This window comes from Oncorhynchus clarkii, chromosome 9, assembly GCF_045791955.1.
Source record: "Oncorhynchus clarkii lewisi isolate Uvic-CL-2024 chromosome 9, UVic_Ocla_1.0, whole genome shotgun sequence".
NCBI classification, from domain to species: Eukaryota; Metazoa; Chordata; class Actinopteri; order Salmoniformes; family Salmonidae; genus Oncorhynchus; species Oncorhynchus clarkii.
Window position 1 is genome coordinate 17,042,267 of NC_092155.1, and position 26,585 is coordinate 17,068,851.

The 26,585-nt window shown below is 40.7% G+C and overlaps 1 protein-coding gene and 1 non-coding gene across 4 annotated transcripts; one reads left to right on the forward strand and one right to left on the reverse strand.

Moving 5' to 3' along the window:
• Window positions 1-2,081: 2,081 nt before the first annotated feature.
• On the reverse strand, window positions 2,082-21,262 carry LOC139416004 (adipose-secreted signaling protein-like). 3 transcript variants are annotated; one of them, XM_071164231.1, is made up of 6 exons: window positions 21,121-21,262; window positions 15,696-15,793; window positions 11,063-11,196; window positions 9,148-9,286; window positions 7,417-7,542; window positions 2,082-4,785 (listed from the first exon to the last, which is right to left on the reverse strand). In XM_071164231.1, exons 2-6 carry the CDS (start codon window positions 15,712-15,714, stop codon window positions 4,685-4,687), a joined length of 519 nt encoding a protein of 172 aa, XP_071020332.1. In that variant the 5' UTR covers window positions 15,715-15,793; window positions 21,121-21,262; the 3' UTR covers window positions 2,082-4,684. The 3 variants fall into 3 exon arrangements, with proteins under 3 accessions (XP_071020332.1, XP_071020331.1, XP_071020334.1); XM_071164230.1 differs by lacking the exon at window positions 21,121-21,262 and adding an exon at window positions 20,989-21,082; XM_071164233.1 differs by lacking the exon at window positions 21,121-21,262 and adding an exon at window positions 20,964-21,082.
• Window positions 21,263-24,016: 2,754 nt separating this feature from the next.
• On the forward strand, window positions 24,017-24,089 carry trnav-uac (transfer RNA valine (anticodon UAC)). Its single transcript has one exon. It is a non-coding gene; the product is annotated as a tRNA-Val (tRNA).
• Window positions 24,090-26,585: the final 2,496 nt, after the last annotated feature.

The following is a 26,585-nucleotide window of genomic DNA, read 5'->3' on the forward strand; positions in this document are numbered from 1 at the left end:
CACTAAATCAAAAATCAAATCGTATTTGTCACGAGCCAAATACAACAGGTGTAGACTACTGTGAAATGCTTAGTTACTTTAGAGCTCTTGTCCCAACAATGCAGGGTTAAAAAGAACATGAGCTTATAAAAATAGAAAGACAAATATAACAATAACAAGGCCTATTGAATAGTAATGATAGACTAATCAGATGTAAAGAAGGCAAACGATGATTGGTTGACTGTTAAACAATCAAAAGTCTAATACAAATGTAATATGTTTGTGATAATCCCGATAACATTTCTACAACCTAAACACTTTCATTTACTTGAATGACAAATGCTTTGTTCCTAGGTCCTTCGTTTGATTTGCATATGTTATCACGAGAGTCCAGAGGTGGGTCCAGTTTTATTTCACCTTTATTTAACCAGGTTCTCATTCACAACTGTGACCTGGCCAAGATAAAGCAAAGCAGTGAGACAAAAACAACAGAGTTAACAAACAAACATACACTATGCAGCATATTTTTATTAATTATTTTGTTTTACCTTTATTTAACTAGGCAAGTCAGTTAAGAACACATTCTTATTTTCAATGACGGCCTAGGAACAGTGTGTTAACTGCCTGTTCAGGGGCAGAACGACAGATTTGTACCTTGTCAGCTCGGGGATTTGAACTTGAAACCTTTTGGTTACTAGTCCAACGCTCTAACCACTAGGCTACCCTGCCGCCCCAGGGGTGGGGGGGATAAAGATACCTACCGGAGGCCTATACCTTAGTTCAGCGATGTACTGCTGTTGAAGCAGTGACTCACATGGTTTTTGAAGCATACTGTCCTTTATGATCAGTAACAATGTGATATATCTATAGAGAGAAGGGTGAATGGTTTATAACCTACTATGTGTAATGCTATCATGTCTGTCGAGTGGCTCATTAGTACATTGTCAATCGTTTTGGCCAATTTATCATTTTTTAAAAGCACTCTTTAAAATGTTGAGAGCTAATGAATTGCTCAGTGCCCACTGACAACTAGTGCACACAACAGTGTGAGGGAGAGAAAGGTTCATCCCAATTCTCCACCCTCCTCACAAAGTGTACACCTGCACACTAGCCCTTGTGGATTTAAACACTTTTAAATTGGTGTAAGAATTGTTGAGGTAGTTTCCATCATTGTTAACTTACATCCATGATGGGAGTGTGCAAGTGCGCACTTTGGGAGAAGGGTGAAGAATCAGGACAAAGCTTCTAGAGATCTTTTGGTCCCCCCCCCAATGGGGGAAGTTACGAGTTCCGTCCTGGAATTCCGTCCTGGTTTCCTATCACACTGGTCTGTCTGTTCCACGGCGGCTGGGTGGGGAGATGGAACCGGAACAAGGAACTAGAACCGTTATAAAAAACAAACAGCGCACAGCCATGGGGACACAAACAATGGACTCTCTGTGGCCATGTCAACTAAGGGGACTGACTTAACTGTGTGTGTGTGTGTGCACACGTGCTAAGGGAACAGTAGCCCCATGTCACCTGAAGGTACATAGATCATGTTTTACAATCCCTTGTCCCATATGTTGTCCCATAATGCATTTAAAACATTTACCTCTGACATTGGAAGTCAAGTTGGTCATTCAACCATAACATAAAAGGAGACTGTCATCTCCAGGGGATGGAATCAGTTGCGTCTCGGGTCCAGCTGCTAGTTATGGTTGAGTCGGAAACAGAACATAAGCAGCCATGAAGCACTGGCCAGTCTTTTATAGTAGAGGAACAACGAGTTCTCTCTCTCTCACACACAGGCTTTTCATCTGTGGTTTCCAGCAGCAGTGCAGGTTGTGTTGTGATTAGGACTTAGCCAGGGACACAAGAAGAAACGGAGGTGAAAAAAAGAGATGAAGGGTCTAAGAGAAAGGGGCAGTCGGAATCGACTTAATTGGTTTCTGTTACAATATTACACACTATAGCATACCCACTATAGCCCATGTGAGACACCATAAACCACAGAGCATCGTTGTGTCCTGTAGTTCCATTCAACAGAACACAGCGATGTAACAGCAAGGACTGCCTTCTAGCAGAAAATCACCTGAGTTACGCAATGGTAAAACAAAAAGCACAATTAAACACAAACTTTATTAGTTCAGGTGGGCGTTCACACTTCAGCAGACAAAGGTGCTCAACAACAATAACAACAATTCATGAGAAGCGCTTAAACTTCCAAAAGGACTCATTTGAAGTCGAATGAAGTTGGAGCACTAAACAATTTTATTTTATTTTAAAATCTGACATTGATTTATTGTCAGCTTGACATCCACCTGTTCACATCGAATAGAATGGATTAAAGTGAGCTAAAATAAATACATCCCTGCTTTGTTGTTGTTGAGTGCTCCAACTTCTTTCTACCTCAAATCAGTCCTTTTGGAAGTTTTTCTTGATAAGCACTTAAAACAAAGTTTATGGCATAAGAAAAGAACAGAGACAATAGTAGCAAACACCAATGAAGGAACATGTATTGTATATCGACTGACAAAATGCCCCCCCCCCCCCCCCCCCCCCACCTAGTACCGTAACCCCTCAGTACAATTACCCAACAACCAGAGCTGGGATCAACTCCATTTGAATTCCAGTCAATTCAGAAAGGTCACTGACATTTCAATTCTGACAATTTGGATGTTGGTTTACTTTCTGAATTGACTGGAATTTAAATGGAATTGACCCCAAACCTGCTATGATGCCCATCACAATATGGGCTAAGGATATTATTTTGATAAGTCTGACTGCATGAACAATAGTGCCCTCTCTTTTCTATTCAAAAGGACAAGATCGCCTTGTATCCAAACTGAATCCACACTCGGTCTCACTAGCTTTTGAAGCATGGCAGGGTTCAGGACATTTCCATTCCAGTCAACTCAGAAAGTAAACAGAATTCCAATTCCACATTTTCCTAATGGAAAAGAACTGGAATTTCAAATGTACTTCCTGAATTGAAATGGAATTGACCCCTACCCTGGAGCATGGATTTAGTATGGACACCATAACAACAAGGTATAACTTTAAGACATTAGAGCCTATTATACAAACAAACGATATACAGGTTCTCCTCAATTAAGGCCGAACACAGTTAACACATGAAGATTGTCTGATATAAAACAATTATATTTAAAACAGGGCTTTGTCCGTTTAGCTATGTGAAATTAGGATATGTTTTATGCTAGATACTTGACATTCTTATTTGATTGGAATATACATTTACAATGACTAGCTATTGACAGTAAACAGTGACTACTAAACTATTAGGTTGCAATGAGAGTATGAGTGCTCAGCGAGGATGGTGAGGGCTTTGGGGGTAGATAAAGGGTAAGAGTTACTAGTTGTTGGCCGATTCATGGTGGGCTAACAACCAAAATGTTTGTCTTTTATTTCTTCTTGTTGCCTCAAATATATTAAAAGAGCAAAAAACAACTGGCAATCTAATTTGAGTGTGGATTTACTACCAATGGTACCAATCTTTAATATTTTATAAATATACTTGAAAATGTTTTGTAGATATAAAAATGATCTTGGAAGGCTGAGCTATCGTTGATCCACTAAAGTCCAAAATCTTTTAACTCCTGAAGGGGAGATACTTGATAGATAGGATAGTACTGGACAGAAGGCAGTTGTTGATGGTAAAAGCTGTACAGCACCGTAGGCACTTGCGACTGATTAATAGCGTATCATTCTTTCATTTAAAAAAGTCCTTTTGAATCCCTCTACACCTTTGGATTCAGATGAGAGGGATAATTTTAGTGTTTTTTGTCGCCCCCTATTGGTACAGTTGAATTTAGGCTGGGTGAAATGGTCTGGATTGATTACGTGAACTTTGTTGCCCCCTAAAGGTTTACTCAGAACACATTCTAAACAACATAGGGGCAGGCAGGCAGTGGAATGGCATGGGCAGTTGGATAGCGTGTTATCACAGTACTAACAACAGTACTTCGTACAGATGCATTTCAGATATGTTAACTATACTGAACAAAAATATAAACGCAACATTTAAAGTGCTGGTCCCATGATTCATGAGCTAAAATATAAAGATCCCAGAACTTTTCCAGATGCAAAAAAAGCATCTCTTACATTTTGTGCACAAACTTGTTTACATCCATTGTGAGCATTTCTCCTTTACCAAAATAATCCATCCACCTACAGGTGTGGCATAACAAGAAGCTGATTAAACCGCATGATCATTATCTTTTTATTTAAGGTATCTGTGACCAACATATCTGTATTTCTAGTCGTGAAATCCATAGATTAGGGCCTAATGAATTTATTTGATTTCCTTATATGAACTGTAACTGAAATTGTTAAATGTTACGTTTATATTTGTGTTCAGTATAGTTGAGGGAAGCTCAATAGTGATCGGATCACATTGGACTTGCTTTAAAAAAAAAGAAGGTTTTGATGCTTGTTTGTTTTACTTTTGAAGCAAGGTAAGATTTGATTTGTTTACTTGTATGCGTTGTGTGCTGCAATTCAGCTTTTAGCGGCCAAGTACAGCCTGAATGTAAAATTAAAAACCCAGACTACTACTTAAAATAACTTCTATCCATTTCCTAATTTAATCCTCCTTTAGGACCATAACATCTTGAAATGGTCAGGGATCATTTGAAGTACAGTGGATGTTGAATTTGAACACATGTGGCATGGTCTTTTGTGTGTCTGTGTCACATTGTCTGGTTTAGTCAAATCCTTGCCAGTCACTCTGTTCAGAGTCATACTCCAGCTCCACTCCCACACAACGCACTCCTTCCAACAACATGGGTGTACCATGGTGACGGTCTGGAAAACAGGGAGAGAGAAAGAAAGAGGAAGAGATAGCAACAGAAAATGAAAGAGAGAGCAAGAAAAAAAAAACCATTAGGCTGTCTCTCAGAAATGGTTTAGTCCACAACATCCAACCAGTGCCAGTGCGCTCTATTACAGTGTGGTAAAGTAGAGTGAGAGACTGTAAAGCCTTAGGGATTAAGCTGTAACCCTTTCATACAACTATATCCCCTCCAGTCCTCTGCCTGCCTACACATGTTCAAGTTCGGATCACCACTGTGGTTTTTGTCCCTAGTTGACACGAATGGCCTGTCTATCAGTACTTTTTTTGTTGCACTGTTCTAATTTAAAATACAGAAATGAAGGAAATCAGATAGATAAATATACAATCATTTTCTGTTGAAAGGAAATTAATTACAGGGTTTGTGTTAGGTTCCAAAGTGAATCATCATGACATAATTTATTCAAAGCTTCCAGACAGTGAATGCAGTCGGTGTCCAAGTACAGTGTGTTACAGACAGAAAATGGCTCCAACTCAAGAGCCAGGAAGAAAGAACGGGATGCAGTGATTATAATCAGTCAGCCATGTTCAATACAGTACAAGTATTTTACCAAATCATAAGCTCTCCACTAATGCGCGACTCATTCCGTTTTACTCAGGTGATCACAGCATCGCAGTGATCAGTGATGCTCTTAATTTAAACCATGCTGTTCACACTCACCAGCAGGTGGTAGCAGCACACTACTACATCTGTTCTCAACCAGTCTCCTATGTGCTAGACTGTTTGTTACTCAAGTGAACAACACTACAGCATTGCATTGTTGTGCTTTCAGAAGACAATGACAAGATGGCTACAATCGAACTAAACTGATACTTTAGAAATTCTATTAGAAGAGGCAGTTGGTTTTCAGTACCGTTGTGTATTAATAATGAGGGAACTGCATGTAACTGCCAAAATACCGTTAACACGAGTAAATGAGGGATACAAAGTGTATTGAAAGCAAGTGCTTCCACATAGGTGTGGTTCCTGAGTTAACTAAGCAATTAACATCCCATCATGCTTAGGACCATGTATAAAATGCTGGGCAGGCGATTATTTTGGCCATAACGACAATGGGACGACAATGGGGCACTAGTGGCCACTGAATTGTTTGTTGAGCATGAAAACGATGTAAATCATATGCCATGGCCGTCTCAGTCACCAACTGAACACTTATGGGAGATTCTGGAGCGGTGCCTGAGACAGCGTTTTCACCACCATCAACAAAACACCAAATTCTGGAATTTCTCGTGTAATAATGATGTCGCATCCCTCCAATAGAGTTCCAGACACTTGTAGAATCTATGCCAAGGCACATTGAAGCTGTTCCGTCTCGTGGTTGCCCAACACCCTATTAAGACAGTATGTTCCTGTTTCCTTTATCCTTTACCTCCACAGAGCATATACTGCATGATACCACAACACAATCTGTTTTGATCAGAAATATCAATTTTAGGAACGGTACATTGCATCACACTGGAAAGGAGGTTAAGTGATGCAATGGTTTCATATTGATCAATCTTATTTTTTATTTATTACCCTGTTTACTCCCCAATTTTGTGGTATCCAATTGGTAGTTGCAGTCTTGTCTCATCGCTGCAACTCCCATACGGACTCGGGAGAGGCGAATGTCAAACCGTGCGTCCTCCGAAACACGACCCAAACAAGCCGCACTGCTTCTTGACACAATGCCCATCCTACCAATCCTCGACTTTGGCGATGTCATTTACAAAATAGCCTCCAATACCCTACTCAACAAATTGGATGCAGTCTATCACAGTGCAATCCGTTTTGTCACCAAAGCCCCATATACTACCCACCATTGCGACCTGTACGCTCTCGTTGGCTGGCCCTCGCTTCATACTCGTCGCCAAACCCACTGGCTCCATGTCATCTACAAGACCCTGCTAGGTAAAGTCCCCCCTTATCTCAGCTCGCTGGTCACCATTGCATCTCCCACCTGTAGCACACGCTCCAGCAGGTATATCTCTCTAGTCACCCCCAAAACCAATTCTTTCTTTGGCCGCCTCTCCTTCCAGTTCTCTGCTGCCAATGACTGGAACGAACTACAAAAATCTCTGAAACTGGAAACACTTATCTCCCTCACTAGCTTTAAGCACCAACTGTCAGAGCAGCTCACAGATTACTGCACCTGTACATAGCCCACCTATAATTTAGCCCAAACAACTACCTCTTTCCCTACTGTATTTTATTTATTTATTTTGCTCCTTTGCACCCCATTATTTTTATTTCTACTTTGCACATTCTTCCACTGCAAATCTACCATTCCAGTGTTTTACTTGCTATATTGTATTTACTTTGCCACCATGGCCTTTTTGCCTTTACCTCCCTTATCTCACCTCATTTGCTCACATCGTATATAGACTTGTTTATACTGTATTATTGACTGTATGTTTGTTTTACTCCATGTGTAACTCTGTGTCGTTGTATGTGTCGAACTGCTTTGCTTTATCTTGGCCAGGTCGCAATTGTAAATGAGAACTTGTTCTCAACTTGCCTACCTGGTTAAATAAAGGTGAAATAAATAAAAAAATAAAATCATGCTCTTCCAGCGTTATGATGAGGCTGGCCTCTGTGGTCTTACCCATGACGCGGGCGTGCACCTTGACCCCCACGCAGACGTCCTCCTGGCTCTCACTGACCAGCATCACCTCCTCACACAGCACCCCCTCCTGGTGGGCCATGTACTCACATGTCACTCTCAGACCACCTAAGGAGAGGGAGGGGGGGTAAGAAGGGCAAAAAGGCAGAAGGATAGGGAACACGTATACAGAGAACACACACATACACGGGGGAGCAAAATGTCAACCAGAGTGGAAAAACTCTGGGGTCAAACACATTAACACAACTGGCAAACACTACAAATAACACACACACAGTCCAAGTGGTCACAGAAAAGTCACAGGGATGAAAGTAAAAGGTCATGGTTTTCCAGCAGATGGTGTAATGGAATGGAGCAACTCACTCAGCTCAACGCTAAAACAAACTACTGAAGTGTTGAAGTGAGTGGTAATAACCCTCATTACGAAATCCAGACACTTCCTGAGGGATGTTAGCAAAACGGTTCAACATTTCAACATTTCCTTATTCGGATTCTGTCATGGACCGACACACTTTCAGTCTCTCCTGCACATTTGAGATGTACAGCTACTATAAAACATGACTGACATGAAGGTCTGGCCAACCGGAGACTGGGCAAAGATCAGTGGAACTTAAAAAGGGTTAGGATTACACTACCGTTCAAATGTTTGGGATCACTTAGAAATGTCCTTGTTTTTGAAAAAGTAAAATAACATAACATTTATCAGAAATACAGTGTAGACATTGTTAAATGTTGTAAATTACTATTGTAGTTGGAAACGTCTGATTTGTTATGGAAAATCTACATAGGCCCATTATCAGCAACTATTACTCCTGTGTTCCAATGGAACGTTGTGTTACCTAATCCAAATTTATAGACTAATTGATCATTACAAAAACCTTGTGCAATTATGTTAGCACAGCTGAAAACTGTTGCCCTGATTAAAGAAGCAATAAAACCGGCCTTTGACTAGTTGAGTATCTGGCGCATCAGCATTTGTGGGTTTGATTACAGGCTCATAATGGCTAGAAACATAACTTTCTTGTGAAACTCGTCAGTATATTCTTGATCTGAGAAATTAAGGCTATTCTATGCGAGAGTTGCCAAGAAACTGAAGATCTCGTACAACGCTGTGTACTACTCCCTTCACAGAACAGCGCAAACTGGCTCTAACCAGAATAGAAAGAGGAGGAGTGGGAGGCCCCGGTGCACAACTGAGCAAGAGGACAAGTACATTAGAGTGTCTAGTTTGAGAAAAAAGTTGCCTCACAAGTCCTCAACTGGCAGCTTCATTAAATAGTACCCGCAAAACACCAGTCTCAACGTCAACAGTGAAAGGCGACTCCGGGATGCTGGCCTTCTAGGCAGAGTTGCAAAGAAAAAGCCATATCTTAGACTGGCCAATAAAAATAAAAGATTAAGATGGGCAAAAGAACAGACACTGGACAGAGGAACTCTGCCTAGAAGGCCAGCATCCCAGAGTCGTTATTTTAAATGGACAAAACATTTGCTTTCCTTTCAAAAACAAGGACATTTCTAAGTGACTCCAAACTTTTGAACGGTAGTGTAGGTCTGGGCATAAGGCAAAGGCTGTATCCGAGGACCTAGAACTGGGGCTGATGGCTATGGCAAGGCTGAACCATGGGCTGGGGTGAGGTAGCTGGGACTGAGGTTAGGTCAAAGGATAGGACAGAGAATAGGGCGGAGGCTGAGTTGAGCAAGACTCGGACATACCCTCTGGTACAGGAGTGATATCAGTGATGCGGATATGGGGGTTGGGTACTGGAGCTGGAGACGCGTCCTTCCCCAGTGATGGAAGCTCCGGGAGGGTGAAGACAATCTCATACTTGTGCTGGGTCTTCAGGAAACCAACCTGACAGATATATAAATAAAAGAGGGAGTGAATATGAAAAAGGGCATGATGGGGTGGGGTGGGGAGCAAGTGAAAAAGCTGCAAGAGAAGAGAGAGAGAAAGTAAGAGCGGGAGAGAGAGTGAGCTCAAGAAAAAGATTTAGAGAGAAAACGAGAGAGAGGGAGAGCGAGCGAAAGGGACCAAAGGATAACCCTATGGCCGTGTCAAACAAGCCTCACGTGACCCTCTGGCCGTGTCAAACAAGCCTCACATGACCCTCTGGCCGTGTCAAACAAAAAAACAAGTGAGGGAGAAAAGAGTGAAAGAAACACAAAAACCCAGTGCTTTGATTAAATAGCTCTGCAGCATACCGTCTGTCTCCAGCCATCCCACACACTGACTACATCCCACCACATCTGGTTTAAACAAGCCCGTTGGTTAGGTTACACCCCCTCCCCCCATCCGTTTCCATGGCAACCCAGTGGTTCCAAGGAGGCAGCAGAGAACTTCAGACACACGGCACATTCACCGCTGTCGTCTGTCTGGTGGACCTCACTTCCCACACCGGGGAAGCAGAATCAAAGGGCCGTCTGAACCGCAGCACAGTCACACTACACGCCCACGACTACAGTGCTATGCTGCAAAGAGTTCTCTGATCCACAGTCATCCTCGGTAAACAGGAGGGGAGAGGACTGGCATAGTTGGAACTGAATCTTCAGAACAGATAGAGAAGATTAGCAGAGATGAGAGAGAAACTCGCCTCCTCCCCTTTGTTGTCATACCGGTTTAGGGTTGCAAAATTCAGGAACTTTTAATAAATTCCCTGGTTATCCCGAAATTTGAGGAATAAGGAGAGAATAAGCAGGAAATCCAGAATCTCCTAACAAAGATTTCTGGTAAATCAGGGAATTTATTGAAAGTTGCTGGAATTTTGCAACCCTATAAAAAAGGTTCACCTCATAGTTGAAAATGGCAAGAAAAGAAGGATGGCTGGGAGACCACTGGAGATTGAGGGGAACATTTTTGGAAAATCCTAGCTCTCTGGGTGTGCCGTTTTGATAACTCTTACACGGAACCCAAACTGCGCGCATAAATGTATTTTGTCCCCCCACACCAAACACAATCACGACACGCAGGTTAAAATATCAAAACAAACTCTGAACCAATGACATTCATTTGGGGACAGGTCAAAAAGCATTAAACATTTATGGCAATTTAGCTAGCTAGCTTGAACTTGCTAGCTAATTGGTCCTATTTAGCTAGCCTGCTTGCTGTTGCTAGCTAATTTGTCCTGGGATATAAACATTGAGTTGTTATTTTCCCTGAAATGCACAAGGTCCTCTACTCCGACAATTAATCCACACATAAAACGGTCAACCGAATCGTTTCTAGTCATCTCTCTTCCAGGCCCTTTCTTCTATTGACTTTATATTGCGATTGGCAACTTTCATAAATTAGATGCATTATCGCCACTGAACTTGTTTGTCTATCATTCACCCACATGGGTATAACCAATGAGGAGATGGCACGTGGGTACCTGCTTCTATAAACCAATGAGGAGATGGGAGAGGTGGGACTTGCACCGCGTTCAGCGTCACAAATAGAACTGACTTCTATTTTAGCCCTTGGCAACGCAGACACTCGTTGGCGCGCGCGAGCAGTGTGGGTGCAATAGTTGAATAATATAGATTTCTAATTTTATTTTGCAGCACATGCGACGCAAGCGGTATAGTCAGGGTATTATGATAATTTTCACGTCAGACATGTTAAATGATTTAATCCAAAACCCAAACCCACCTTGACCATAAAGTTCCCGTCAGGCTGAGGGATCACCATGACGACAGAGTCGTGGAGCTTCTCATCAAAGTGGACATGGGACGGCGTGCCGGCGGCTGGCTCTTCTGAGAAACCAACAGCCTTTGCTGCGGAGCCTGAAGAGGGAGAGAGCAACTAACTTAATTGTTACACACACAAATGGTAAAGGACTCTGGTACAACAGTTTCCAATGGGAACAACATTCTTATGCCAGTGACACCCAGCAATGAGTGGCTATAAAAAAAAAAATTATGAGAAAATCACAAAAAATAAGCTGGAAAGAAATAAAAGGGAGAAGAACATGGCATCTTGAACTTTGAGTGTAAATCGACTTCATTTCAGTCGTTTGAATGCCTCTTCAAAATGTCTGTGATCACTCTTAAAAGCAATAGTAACTAAATATATTTGTAATCATGGAATGAAAACACATTATTCAGGAAGAAGATTGAGGATTTGATATGAGGTAAAGAGTAATAAAGAAAATATCTATCCCTTATCTAATACTGTAGAATGCCCTGCAGTCATAAGATAAACAACGTTATTGTCCATTAAACGTTCATAAAATGGACATTTAAAGGAAACCACCTGTCACAGCATTTGGAGAGGGAACAGACAAAATGGTATTATAGAAGATACTGATATAATAGATCTCTACCACTGTCTCTCGTGGCTCTGGTCAAAACTAGTGCACTATAAGGAATATTGTGCCATTTGGGACACAGACCAAGTTTGTTTGAAAGCCTTGTGGAACACATTAGATCACTGATCTTTTGAAATGCTGTACCTTGACGGTCCCTCTGGGATACATTGTCACAGTATCATCATATTCATCAACATTTGTATCTCCTTATTTCATTTCCCTTTAAAAAAAGAGAGTGATGTGTATCTACAGCATTTATTCCCATTGCCTTGCTTGGGTTAATCCTATCTGGGTCAAGAAGATAAGAGTTTAGGAGTTACAGGCACTGTGATTGTATTTCTTTAATAACACTGTGAGTCAGAATTTCATTAGGCAGCGGGTGGCTGTTTAGATTAAAATGATATAAAAAAAATAAAGATAAAGATATGAGGAGGAAATATAAACCTTGAACTTAATCAACTTTACAGTTGCATGGTTTCATACCAGTGCCTTCAGAAAATATTCACACCCCTTTTTTCCCCACACTTTGTTGTGTTACAAAGTGGGATTTAAATAGATTTAATTGCAATTCTGTCAACAATCTACACAAAATACTAATGTCAAAGTGGAAGAAAAATGTGAACTTTTTTAAAAATGGAAATGAAAATACTAATAGATCTTGATTAGATTAGTATTCAAACCCCTCAGTACATGTTAGAATCACTATTCGTAGCGATTACAGCTGTGAGTCTTTCTGGGTAAGTCTAAGTGCTCTGTAAACCGGGAGTGTACAATATTTGCCCATTACTCAAAAAAAAATTGAAGCTTTTTCGAGTTGGTTGTTGATCATTGCTAGACAGCCATTTTCAAGTCTTGCCATAGATTTTCAAGTCAGAATGTCTTCGCATTCTAGAAATCGCCGGAGGGGGAGGCAAATCCAGACTCATCGTGGAGATAAAAATTTGGTTGGCCTGAGCGATATGGATGGCTAGCCAGGCAATATTCTCAGTTTACTCAGACAACTAATGTACAGTATATAAAGTAAATTCATTTTGCCGACCCCACCGACACTGACTTTGAATACCAAAAGATCTGGCTCATATGGCGTCGGTAATATGGGTCAGAGCATTTGACCTGGTTGGTCTAGAAGCAAGCCGTTTTCATTGTAAATGGTGAAACCATGACACTAACACATCTGCACTCGCTTGTTTCACTAGGGCACTCGGAAACAACGGTAGAGCACCTAGGAGATGTTTTTTTTTTTTCATAGCCGCACACCGCTGCCAAAATAAAACTCCTTGTCGCACAGCAAAATATTTTTGTTGATTATGCAATCAATTTACACTTTAAAGCCTTGAGGTGAGTCAGAGTATATCTGTGTCCACTCCAGTCTGAAGACTACCTACTATGCTACACTAGTTGAAAGGATTTGTGGATTCAGACAATGCTGAGAGAGATCCACAGGCTTTCAAACAAGACCAGTCGTTAATCCACATTCTCTGGACACTAGCCCAGACAGTGAACTGGACTGGACACTGTGCTGGCTAGATACCAGGCTTGGGTTCAAATAGTATTGGTTTTCTTTCAAATACTTGGAAGCATTAGATTGAGCCTGTTTTTTTAGAGTCAGGTGGGCAGCGGTTTGTACTTTTGAGACCATTTCATTGATTCCATAGTGCCAGGCAAACTCAGTCAAGTGCGGCTGAAGTGTTTTGAAAAAAAATAAAACATTATACACACTATTTGAACCCAGGTCTCTTAGCTGCTGAACACCCAAGGCCTGTTACATCTACTACAGTGCAGTCTACAGTACAGGAGCTGGCTTCTCTGTCTGGTAGTCATAATATTGCTATCTTTTTCCCCTCACTCTCACTCTACATCTGTTGGTCTGGGTTTGGATCATCGTTTCTCTCCTAGCCTCTGTTGTAGATTAGATGACTGTGTGTCTACCTCGTCCTCTCCAACTTGTCCTTTCACTATCCCCTCCATCTTTGTCTCGTGTCTATTGTCTGCGTCTTATTCTCTGCATGTCCCGTCCCCCCCCAGGCGGGTCAGTGCTCGGCACAACACTTTAAACAAAGATCGATCACTAACTTTGTCTGATAACCATGGTAACAGACTCCATTGGGCTTGTATCTCCAAGTTCAGTTCCCTCTTCCACCCCTTGCTATTTCTTTCTCTCCAAGGACCAAATTACACACACACACACACACACACACACACACACACACACACACGCTTTCGCTCTCTCGCTCCCTGTGAAAGCAGCTACATCCCAGACACATGAAAAATACATTGAAGCGAAAACAAATAAGATGTAAATCTACACTCTCATTCAGCAGCCTAATTAAAGTGAGAACAAAGACCCAGGGAGAGGAGAGTGCTTTGTGTGCAGAAACAAAGCCTCCAATCTCCACTGGGGGGGGAAAGAGACGTATTAATGACAGTGAAAAAAGTGTTGCCACTTTTAGTCCGTCTCCTAGGTGCTGTTCTCTTGCTGTGTTTCTATGAGGCTCCCTGAACACTTCCTGCCTATCTGTCATGTGCAACATATTTGTTCACACTGAGTCACACACACTTCAGACAAGTCCACATTGTGTTTTTCCCCATGTTTCCCCTAAAAATGCATTCTTCCAAAGACTGTAAATTGATGCTTCTAGTTCAGGAGAATAAGCTGTAGTATGTGTGCATTGTAAACAAAGACATTTCATACATAAACATTGCCATGTCGGGGTTGGATTGCCAGGTCTTATTCTCATCTTGCTAGGGGGTTTCCTGTACCCTTCCCACCCATCTCTTCTTTAAATTACACACACTAAGTAAGCATTTGTATACTGTAGTGATGTTAAAACATAGTGAGGAGGGGGAGAAAGGTGGGGAAGAGAGAAAGAAAGAGTGGGGGAGAGAGAAAGGAGGCTTTTTGGAGGCTCCCTGTTTGATAGCGAACTTGAGAAGTGATACAAGTGTGAATTGGAAATTCAATTTTTTGCATATCCCAATCTCCCTGAAACACCCTCAGAGTGGGGTCCCAGCCCAGGGTCTGCCATTATCAACAGCAACCCTGGAGGAATTAGGGTCAAGTGCCTTGGACTTGGACAGATTTGACACCTTTCGGTTACTGGACCAACACTCTAACCGCTAGGCTACCTGCGTGTGAAAGTAGGAGGGAGAGGCTGGAGAGTTCTATGAAGACTGGTGGAAACCTGATCCAGACATCAACAATGTCTGCCAACCCTTGGGAGGCTATGGTACAGGGTTCATCAACTAGATTCAGCCGTGGAACGATTTTTTCTTGAGCGGATGGTCAGGGGGCCGAAACATAATTACAAATAATTTGTAGAATGCAAATGGACCGCAAGAAACCCAAACAGATATAATATTTCACTAAAACAGAATCATTTCAAACTTTGCTTACATTTGTATACCATTACGTGTCTCTCTATTACGCGTGGGAATAAAATCACTTGAAGCTGCTTTCCTGGTGTTAACAGTATTATGTCCAACAATGAAAATAAAATGTAAAAACCATCCACGGGACAAATTCGGGCAGCAGGCTTCCAGTTTGGGACCCTGCTATTGGAGTGGTTTCTGGACAGGGTTCATGTGGAGGAAGAAGAAGCTTAGGTAATAAAGCATGATATACTACAGTACCCATAATTCTCTGTAACCATATGTGTTTTTATCCACCTAAAGACATTGTCAAGAGTAGGCAACTAGATTCAGCAGCGGGACAATTTTTGGTCGGAGCGGATGGTCGGGGGGCCAGAACATAGTTATAAGAATCTGTCAACTGAAAAATTGGCCAGAACTATGCCCAAAAATAAATTGCATTTGAAAATAACTCATTTCATACCTTGAACACATTGAGACATAGAGCTGCACTGTGTTTTGAATTGAAAGACATTTTAGAAATACCCATTATTGCATTTAAAACCACATAACAGGGGAGAAGGGACAAGAGTCTATACAACAATATAATAGAAAAGGGGTACTTACTCTTCCTAGCAGTAGCCATGCCAGGGTTAGTCCACAGACAGAGAGAGAACCCAACCGTCACAGCCTGGTCATCTCTATGGCCCAGCCACAAAATGACCCTGAGACACGAGAGAGGGAGAGAAACAAGAGAGAATAAAGAAGAGGTTTCGATGATAAAGGATTAACAGAAGAAGGGGAGGGCAACTAGGAAAGAGCTTAAAGCTAAAGAAAGGAGAAAGTCACAACTGTAATGAAATCAGGAAATAAATACTTCTGAAAGACGAGCTGGTATTTGTCTTTAATAAATCCTAGCCCCAGGTTACTAACTCTGTTCAAACGACCCAGCTGTGTGTGCCAGACTATCACCAAGGGAGAGGGGAGGCTCACGACTGAGTTAAATTAAAGATAAACAAACATTCAAAAGAGGATTAAATTCAAACCAAGGTGTCAGATGTTTATTTTAAAAATTTTCAGAGAAACTCACAGGTTTCTGTGAAAGAAAGGACGAAATATAACCTTAACAAAAATCAAGGGAGGCATCTTAAAAAGGTTGTTGAAAGATGCAGCACTCCTAGTCAGGTGAGGGTCATACTAAGAAAAATGACAAGTTCCTCTGACTGACTGAAACCACTGGCCTGAAAAGAATGGACTGGTGACCAGTTGCAAGTTGGGTGTTTCACCATATTGCTATTGCCTGTAGTAGCTAAAGAGAGAGGCTGTTGGATTGTACCTTGGACGTTGCCACAATTGGAAGACTACCAAGCCAAGAGATGTGCTTATTTACGATTCACCTTCAAAAAAATACAAAATAACTGTGCCGGGGCCTCCCGAGTGGCGCATCAGTCTAAGGCACTGACTTGGCAACCAGAGTGCTGCTGCACTGTAAAAAAAAATAATCTGTCTGTAAATCACATAATAATAGTATTGTACATAACAGAACTGAATAGCATATTATAACATATAACAAGATAAAAAACACCACTGCATTGTTCTCTTATGTAGCCAAAAGCCAAATATACATAGGCTTTGCTGCAGTTTAATACCATCCACTCTAAAAAATCATTCACTGTTAGGAATGTAAAGATTAACCGATCATATCAGTCCCTGGTTCAAATGTTTAAGATGTGAGTGCATCTTGTGGCAGGAGACCAAACCAATCCAATAGCTTGCATCAGTCAGAAAATGTATTCAAATGTTCCGAAATGCCGGGTTCACAATTTTGTTGTTGCTCATATTCCTTTCTTGTTACCTTGTGAAAATACCTCATCTTTTGTCGAACTAAACATGTAGACCCCGGTCCGATCCCAGGCTGTATCACAACTGGCCGTGATCGGGAGTCCCATAGGGCGGCGCACAATTGGCCCTGCGTTGTCCGCATTAAGGGAGGGTTTGGCCGGGGGGGGCTTTACTTGGCTCATCGCGCTCTAGCAACCTTGTGGTGGGCTGGGGACCTGCAGGCTGTCCTTGCTCATCAGGTGAACGGTGTTTCCTCCGACACATTGTTGCGGCTGGCTTCCGGGATAAGCGGGCGGGTGTTAAGAAGCGTCGCTTGGCGGGTCATGCTTCGGAGGACGCATGACTCAACCTTCACTTCCCACGCTTATTGGGGAGTTGCAGCGATGAGACAAGATCGAAGTTGGGTAGAAGGGGGAAAAAATACATATCTTTTATACCATGCCTTCGGAAAGTATTCAGAACACTTGACTTTTTCCACATTGTTAGGTTCTAAAATTGATTCAATTGCCCCCCCCCCCCCCCCTTTTAAACCCAATACCACATAATGACAAAGCAAAAACAGATTTAGAAATGTTTGCTAATTTATTAAACATAAACTGAAATATCACATTTACATAATTATTCAGACCCTTTACTCAGTACTTTGTTGAAGCACCTTTGGCAACGATTACAGCCTCGAGTGTTCTTGGGGATGATGTTATAAGCTTGGCACACCTGTATTTGGGGAGTTTCTCCCATTCTTCTCGGCAGAACCTCTAAAGCTCTGTCAGGTTGGATGGGGAGCGTTGCTGCACAGCTATTTTCAGGTCTCTCCAGAAAAGTTAGATCGGGTTCAAGTCCGAGCTGTGGCTGGGCCACTCAAGAACATTCAGAAACTTGTCCCGAAGCCACTCCTGCCTTGTCTTGGCTGTGTGCTTCGTTGTCGTGTTGGAAGGTGAACCTTTGCCCCAGTCTGGGTTCCTGAGAGCTGGAGCAGGTTTTCATCAAGGATCTCTGTACTTTGCTCCGTTCATCTTTCCCTCGATCCTAACTAGTCTCCCAGTCTCTGCCCCTGAAAAACATCCCCACAGCGTGATGCTGGCACCACCATGCTTCACCGTAGGGATGGTGCCAGCTTTTGCTTGGCATTCAGGCCAATCTTATCTTGGTTTTATTAGACCAGAGGGGCCTTTTGGCAAACTCCAAGTGGGCTCTTGTGCCTTTTACTGAGGAGTGGCTTCCATCTGGCCACTCTACCATAAAGGCCTGATTGGTGGAGTGCTGCAGAGATGGTTGTCCTTCTGGAAGGTTCTCCCATCTACACAGAGGAACTCCGGAGCTCTGACCATTGGGATCTTGGTCACCTCCCTGACCAAGGCCCTTCTCCCCCGATTGCTCAGTTTGGCCGGGCAGCCAGCTCTAGGAAGGGTATTGGTGGTTCCAAACTTCTTCCATTTAAAAATGGAGGTCACTGTGCTTGGGGACCTTCAATGCTGCAGACATTTATTGGTACCCTTCCCCAGATCTGCGCCTCAACACAATACTGTCTCGGATCTCTACGGACAATTCTTCAACCATATGGCTTGGTTTTTGCTCTGAAATGCACTGTCAACTGTGGGACCTCATATACCACAGGTTAATTTCAAGTTGTAGAAACATCTCAAGGATAATCAATGGAAACAGGATGCACCGGAGCTTAATTGAGTCTCATAGCAAAGGGTCTGAATACTTACGTAAATAAGTATTATCAACATTTTCTAAAAACCTGTTTCTGCTTTGTCATTATGGGGTATTGTGTGTAGATTGCAGAGGACATTTTTACTTAATCCATTTTAGAACAATGCCATAGTGTAACAAAATGTGGAAAAAGTTAAAGGGTATGAATCATTTCTGAAGGCACTGTAAATAAGAATTGAATAATGGTAAGTGATCTACTACAGCAAACATTTTGTTTGCTATAGACAGACAGGCTTTTACCATGTCTTGTAGCCAAGTTATATTACCACAGCAACAGAGGCCTGATACATTCCAAGATGACTTCTGCTCCCTGACACATTTAAACATTTGGAACAGTGAGTAAGAACAACTCCCTCGCAGGAGATCAAGGACCCCTAGAACCGCTTTAGGTTTGAACCCAGTTGTCTATAGGTTCAAAAAGTCTGGGAAAGAAACACTACCTCCTTTTCTACTGCAAAGAAGGAAGAAGCATCCTAGAGGGAGGTGATAAAAAATATGACATGTCCATTAACAGAAACGCTTGCACACATAGATTGCCTTGTATCTTAACTCATGCCTGATTTGCACTATAGGGCTGAACCAAGCTATACTGGGCTGGCCTGGTTACGCATCCACCAAAAGAAGCGTGCAAGGAAAACAGAGCCAGCATGGTGAGGTTCAGGTCAGCTTAATAATTTTTTCTATATATATATATAAAATAAACCCAACATGTAACAAAGATTTTACAGTTCATAAAACGAAATCAGTCAATTGAAATGTATTCATTAGACCCTAATCAATGGATTTCACATGACTGGGTATACAGATACGTATCGGTTGGTCACAGATACCTTAAAACAAAACAAAATGTAGGGGCGTGGATCAGAAAACCAGTCAGTATGTGGTGTGACCAGCATTTTCATCATGCAGCGCAACACATCTTTGCATAGAGTTGATCAGGCTGTTGACTATGGCCAGTGGAATGTAAAGGAATGGGTTCAGATTGTCTGGGATATTGGTGTTGATGTGAGCCATGACCAGCCTTTCAAAGCATTTCATGGCTACAGATGTGCGTGCTATAGTCATTTAGACAGGTTACCTTGGCATTCTTGGGTACAGGGACTATGGTGGTCTGCTTGAAACATGTAGGTATTAGAGACTGAGTCAGGGAGAGGTTGAAAATGTCAGTGAAGACACTTGCCAGCTGGTCAGCTCATACTCTGAGGATGCATCCTGGTAATCTGTCTGGCGAATATTCACCTGTTTAAAGGTCTTACTGAAATCGGCTACGGATAGAGTCATCACACAGTCATCCGGAACATTTGGTGATCTCAGGCATGGTTCAGTGTTGCTTGACTCAAAGCAAGCATAGAAGGTATTTAGCTCGTCTGATAGGCTTGCGTCACTGGACAGCTCGTGAGTTTACAAGCCCCGCCATGTCCGCTGAGCAGCAGAGCCAGTGTAGTAGCATTCGATCTTGGTCCTGTAATGACGCTTTGTCTGTTTGATGGTTCGTCCGAGGGCTTAGCAGGATTTCTTATAAGCGTCCGGATTAGTACCTGCGGCACTCCAGGATGTCTACCTACCCCTGGGCTTGGCTGATGTAAAAGGTTTTGAGGAAAAAACAACACTTACACGGTAGCCTATAGATTTATGTAAAAATGTGAATGCGTTGTAGTTCATCCTATGAACTACTAATACTAATACTGTATTCTATTCAAACAACTATCACAATGAGAGAGATACAGTGCAAGCTGCTCTCAATATCACATTCTGCAGTGGACATAGCATGACGCCAAGAGTGCCATATGCCAACCGAGACAGCTTACTGTAGACCCCCTAGGATCAAGTAGATTTTTGGCCCTAGTACTACACAGCTGATTCAAATAACCAACTCATCATCACCTTGATTATTTGAATCAGCTGTGCAAAGGCAAAACATGCACTTGGAGCATCCCAGAACCGAGTTTGGGGAATCCTGCTCTGGGCTATAAACTGTCTCAGCTGGGGGCAGGAACAAATCACTCATGCTACCAGTGACTCTGCTGTGGATTCTATTAAGACTCTCTCACTTGAAATTAGCTCAGTCTAACGTTACTAGTTACCTTATCCATTTGGTAGATTTACGTTACTAAATTACGTTAAATGTAAATTGAGTTAAGTGCAACAGTAAAAACCTCGCATTTCTGCAAAGTTTAGCCTATAGTCTAATATTTTGAGAATATACGGCTACGTCCTGTAACGAATTTGAACCTGCTTGTCTCGACACTTGCTGCCTCGTTGCCCTCGCAGTACAATAACACAAAGTTAAAACTGTCCTCCGGCAACTGCAGCAAACAGCATGGAAATATTTCTCACCTTATTTCGCTCACCAAGAACTCACCTTTCTTGCAATTGAGGCTAAATGCACACGCTGCAACCAGGTAGTGTCCTATTTTCGGTTGTATCCAAATTAAGGATAGGCAAAGGAATATGGGTCCACAGAAAATGAATAAACAGTAGAATGAACACCCACCGTAGATACGCATCCACTCCCCCTTGGTCGTCACTAGTTAGCACAGCCACAAAGTCGTTACTCGCCTATTTCTAGAATTTATCTTCTTAAAATCAGATTTTGATTATAACCGTAACCTTAATCGCACTGCTAATTGTATGTCTAACTTTAAAATAAGACCAAAAATCGAATTTTTGTAACCAATTTTGAGTTTGTGGCTGAGGAATTCCCTTTGTGGCTGGGTTATTTAGTGGAAACCACTCCCCCTTTCGTTGGATTAATTTCTACCTCCAACTTCCGCATTGGTTACGTGATTTACTATCCAATTCTGGAGATATCTGGATCCAAATTACATCGTTTGGCAATGTTGTTTATGTTCGTGTAAACAATCAAATGTTAAACTCACATAAGGCATATCTACAGTAAGAAATGTCACAGACGGTTGGGTCGAGTACATTTCAGGGGTTTTTCTCCTTCCACTCAACACTAAAATACATTCATGTTATGATGTCGCCACATTGTGGCCACTTTAAGTGTAGCTGAAATGAGGAGGAGAATCAGCTACTTTTGGAGGACAGCGGAAGTTAATAATTATTATTGTTATTATTATAATATATTTTTTAACAACGCGTCTCTGCTCTTGGTCTTTAACAGATGTCAGAGATAGAAAAAAGGTTGAGGCTTTTATATATTTCAAAATGACATCCTATGGGCCCAGGGACCAATCACAATGAATAACCTACAAAATAAAACATGATGTGAATGGTTAAATCAGTTGCAGAAATCTGATCAATATTTGACATCGGCGGATCAGATTTAGGATTACGTGTAGTGTTAACTAATGGGATATGTAAACACAAGCTGTAGCTGCACTTACCTGACAGCCAGGTGTCATTTGGCTAAATAAATGTAACAGAACTTTCAATCATCATGAAAGAAAGCGCATTTAATTTCAAGTAGTAATAGGCTACATTTAGTCGGAAAAGGACAATTGTAATTTTAGGGTATGATAGGTTAAATAATAGTTTTATTGCGGATATTTACATGTAATGAATAGGACTTAATAGCCTAATCAAAATGCTACAATTTCCCACAAACTCATCTAGTAAAGGCTTTATTCGTGATAATTACATTAATACAAGAGCTACCTTATATCATAGAAACTGTGTAAATAAACTATTAGTGGTGTAAAGTACTTAAGTAAATCTACTTTAAACTTCTACTAAGTGTTTTTTGGGGGTATTTGTATTTAACTTTTCTACTTATATTTTTCACAACTTTTAATATTACTTTACTACATTCCTAAAGAAAATGTTGTACTTTTTACTCCATACATTTTCGGTGACACGTAATTACTCCATACATTTTCGGTGACACCCAGGACAGGAAAATTGTCCAATTAACGCCCTTATCAAGATAAGTTGGAGAGAAGTAATTGTTGAAGAGTAGGCCTCAGATCTACATAGAAGGTATGACAATTGGATGAAGTTGGCAAATATGGCAAAAGTAAATAAATAACCCAGACACATTTTGAACAAGAAACATAATTGTATTCGTGTTAACATGTGCTGGTCAAATAATATATATTTTGTGTCTTATGACGAACTTGAAATTTATGAGTAGGCCACAGGCTTTTCCATTCGCCATTTCAAAGTGTGGGCGGTAACATGAAGTTCAGAAGCAATTGTCAAAAATATTTAAATAGCAGACAAAAAAAAATTGAAATAGAAACAGTCAAACCATTGTATAGCATAATTGCATTAGTGTTTTAATGTGCTTTTTGTCACCGAAGTAAAGTTGGTTTTGTACTCACACATTCGGACATTCAAGAGACATTCAACAGACATTCAATCAACAGACAATCGCCAAAAGCCATTTAAAATGGTAAAATCCATAACTAATTCATCGATTGTCACAGAAACATAAAAATAGATATGGTTTATTCTATAAATGTCTAGCATACTTTTACTACCTTTGTTTGGAATAAAAAATCCAGTTTTGATTTGATGGAAATACATAAAATCTATAAGATGCCATTTAAAGAAGTATACATCAATAACTAATTCACCGTTTGTCACAGATTCATCAAACTAGGTATGATTTATTCTATAAATATCTAGTATACTTTTACAACCTTTGAGTAAACATTCCAGTTCTGATTTGATAGAAACGCATAACATCTATAAAATGCCATTTAAAGCTATATAAATCAATAACGTTTTCACTGATTATGACAGAATCATCAAGCTATGTATGATTTATTATATAAATGTCTAGCATACTTTTACAACCTTTTGTTTTGAGTAAACATTCCCGTTTTGATTTGATAGAAATACATCAAATCTATAAGTGGTATAAGTGGTATAAATCAATAACTAATTCACCCTTTGTCACAGAAACATCAAACTAGGTATTCTATAAATGTCTAGCATTTTCAACTTTTGTTTTTAGTAAAAATTCCGTTTTGATTTGATAGAGGGCATGTAGTGCATCTAGAGGGCGTGTGGTCAAAGTTCTAACGAGTCTGTTATACCGAATTCGAACGTCAACAGTGAAGAGGCGATTCCGGGATGCTGGCCGTAAAAACAAATTCAACTACATCTTGATTTACCCAGATAATCAATAGAGATTTACCATTCAAATAAATTATTATCATTATGTTGTTATGTAGTTAGATTGGTAAAACAAAGTCAAATTGAATGTATGTATAATGTGAATGTATAATTGACTCATTAATGCATACATGGCTGTCTTTAAAAAAAAAAAAAATGTAATGATAAGAAGCCCAACGATTGAACAGAGCAGTAGCTGAGTTGATCTGTCTGGATTAAGTGCCATTTTGTGACTTTGGTTAACATGCTTTCCTTTGTATGTGTGATATGATTCGATACTGAGCGTTGTGGTGATGTGTCTATGTGGTTCCATAGTGTAGTGGTTATCACGTCTGCTTTACACGCAGAAGGTCCTGGGTTCGAGCCCCAGTAGAACCATTCTTTTTGCGGCAGGCCGCCTAGCGGTTTGAGAGGTGAGCCAGCAACCGGAGGGTTGCCAGGTCATATCTCTCGTGTCTGACAGGAAAAATCTGTCTGGAAGTGAGCTGGCAACCGGAGTGCTGCTGCACTGTAAAAACAAATTCTGTCTGTAAATCACATAATAATAGTATTGTACATAACAGAACTGAATAGCATATTATAACATATAACAAGATAAAAAACATCACTGCATTGTTCTCTTATGTAGCCAAAAGCCAAATATACATAGGCTTTGCTGCAGTTTAATACCATCCGCTCAAAAAATCATTCACTGTTAGGAATGTAAAGATTAACCGATCATATCAGTCCCTGGTCCAAATGTTTAAGATGTGAGTGCATCTTGTGGCAGGAGACCAAACCAATCCAATAGCTTGCATCAGTCAGAAAATATATTCAAATGTTCCGAATTGCCGGGTTCACAATTTTGTTGTTGCTCATATTACTTTCTTGTTACCTTGTGAAAATACCTAATCTTTTGTCGAACTAAACATGTAACTGTAACAGTCATTGATCAACAAGCCATTTTTCATGCCAAACAACCCTGGCAATATCAGTAGCCTAGTCAAACCACTGCTTTGCGCGCCTGTCCAACAACAGGTAGGCTGCGTGTCACCTTTAGCATTCAAATGTTTGTAAAATAGCTTGCTCAATATCAGGCTTTATTAGTTAGGTTGTTAGGTTATTGTTTTTACTTTGTGGCAGGCTGACTACCTGTTATGCGAGTGCAGCAAGGAGCCAAGGTAAGTTGCTAGCTAGCATTAAACTTATCTTAGAAAAAATAATCAATCTTAACATAATCACTAGTTAACTACACATGGTTGATGATATTACTAGTTTATCTAGCTTGTCCTGCGTTGCATATAATCAATGCGGTGCCTGTTCATTAATTTATCATTGAATCACATCCTACTTTGCCAAACCGGCGATGATTTAACAAGCGCATTCGCGAAAAAAGCACTGTCGTTGCACCAATGTGTAACCATAAACATCAATGCCTTTCTTAAAATCAATACACAAGTATATATTTTTAAACCTGCATATTTAGTTAATATTGCCTGCTAACATGAATTTATTTTAACTAGGGAAATTGTGTCACTTCTCTTGCGTTCTGTGCAAGCAGAGTCAGGGTATATGCAGCAGCACCTGGCTCATTGCGAACTGTGTGAAGACCATTTCTTCCTAACAAAGACCGTAATTAATTTGCCAGAATTGTACATAATTATGACATAACATTGAAGGTTGTGCAATGTAACAGTAATATTTAGACTTAAGGATGCCACCCATTAGATAAAATATGGAACGGTTCCATATTTCACTGAAAGAATAAACTTTTGTTTTCGAATTGATAGTTTCTGGATTTGACCATATTAATGACCTAAGTCTCGTATTTCTGTGTTTATTATATTAAAATTAAGTCTATGATTTGATAGAGCAGTCTGACTGAGCGGTGGTAGGCAGCAGCAGGCTCGTAAGCATTCATTCAAACAGCACTTTCCTGCATTTGCCAGCAGCTCTTCGCTGTGCTTCAGGCATTGTGCTGTTTATGACTTCAAACCTATCAACTCCTGAGATTAGGCTGGCAATACTAAAGTACCTATTAGAACATCCAGTAGTCAAAGGTATATGAAATGCAAATGGTATAGAGAGAAATAGTCCTTTAATAACTACAACCTAAAACTTCTTACCTGGGAATATTGAAAACTCATGTTAAAAGGAACCACCAGCTTTCATATGTTCTGAGCAAGGAACTTAAAGTTAGTTTTTTTTACATTGCACATATTGCACTTTTACTCTCCAACACTTTGTTTTTGCATTATTTAAACCAAATTGAACATGTTTCATTATTTATCTGAGACTAAATTGATTTTATTTATGTATTATATTAAGTTAAAGTAAGTGTTCATTCAGTATTGTTGTAATTGTCATTATTACAAATATATATATACAAATCGGCTGATTAATGGTATCGGCTTTTTTTGGTCCTCCAATAATGGTATCGGCGTTGAAAAATCATAATCGGTCGACCTCTAGTTGTAAATGGTTTCACCAGTATAAAGAAGACTAAGCAACCGCCTGAGACACAACTCTCACGCTTTTTGCCTGCCACTCATCTCTCTCTCTCCCTCTGCTGGCCTGGCTGCTCTGTCTCTTTGCTAATGATTCAAGTGTGTGTTCAGTCTTCGGTCTGTTCAATCAATCAAAGTGATTTATAAAGCCTTTTTACATCAGCTGATGTCGCAAAGTGCTGTACAGAAACCCAGCCTAAAACCCCAAACAGCAAGCAATGCAGATGTAGAAGCGCAGTGGCTAGGAAAAACTCGCTAGAAAGGACTAACATCCATCACTCGGCAACCAGAACTGCCAATAAAATACTATTGAGTTGCTGCTCTGCGCAGCCTGCCTGCCCGTTGCCTGCGCGCATACCAATCTCTTAAAATACTTTAAAGTTTGTTA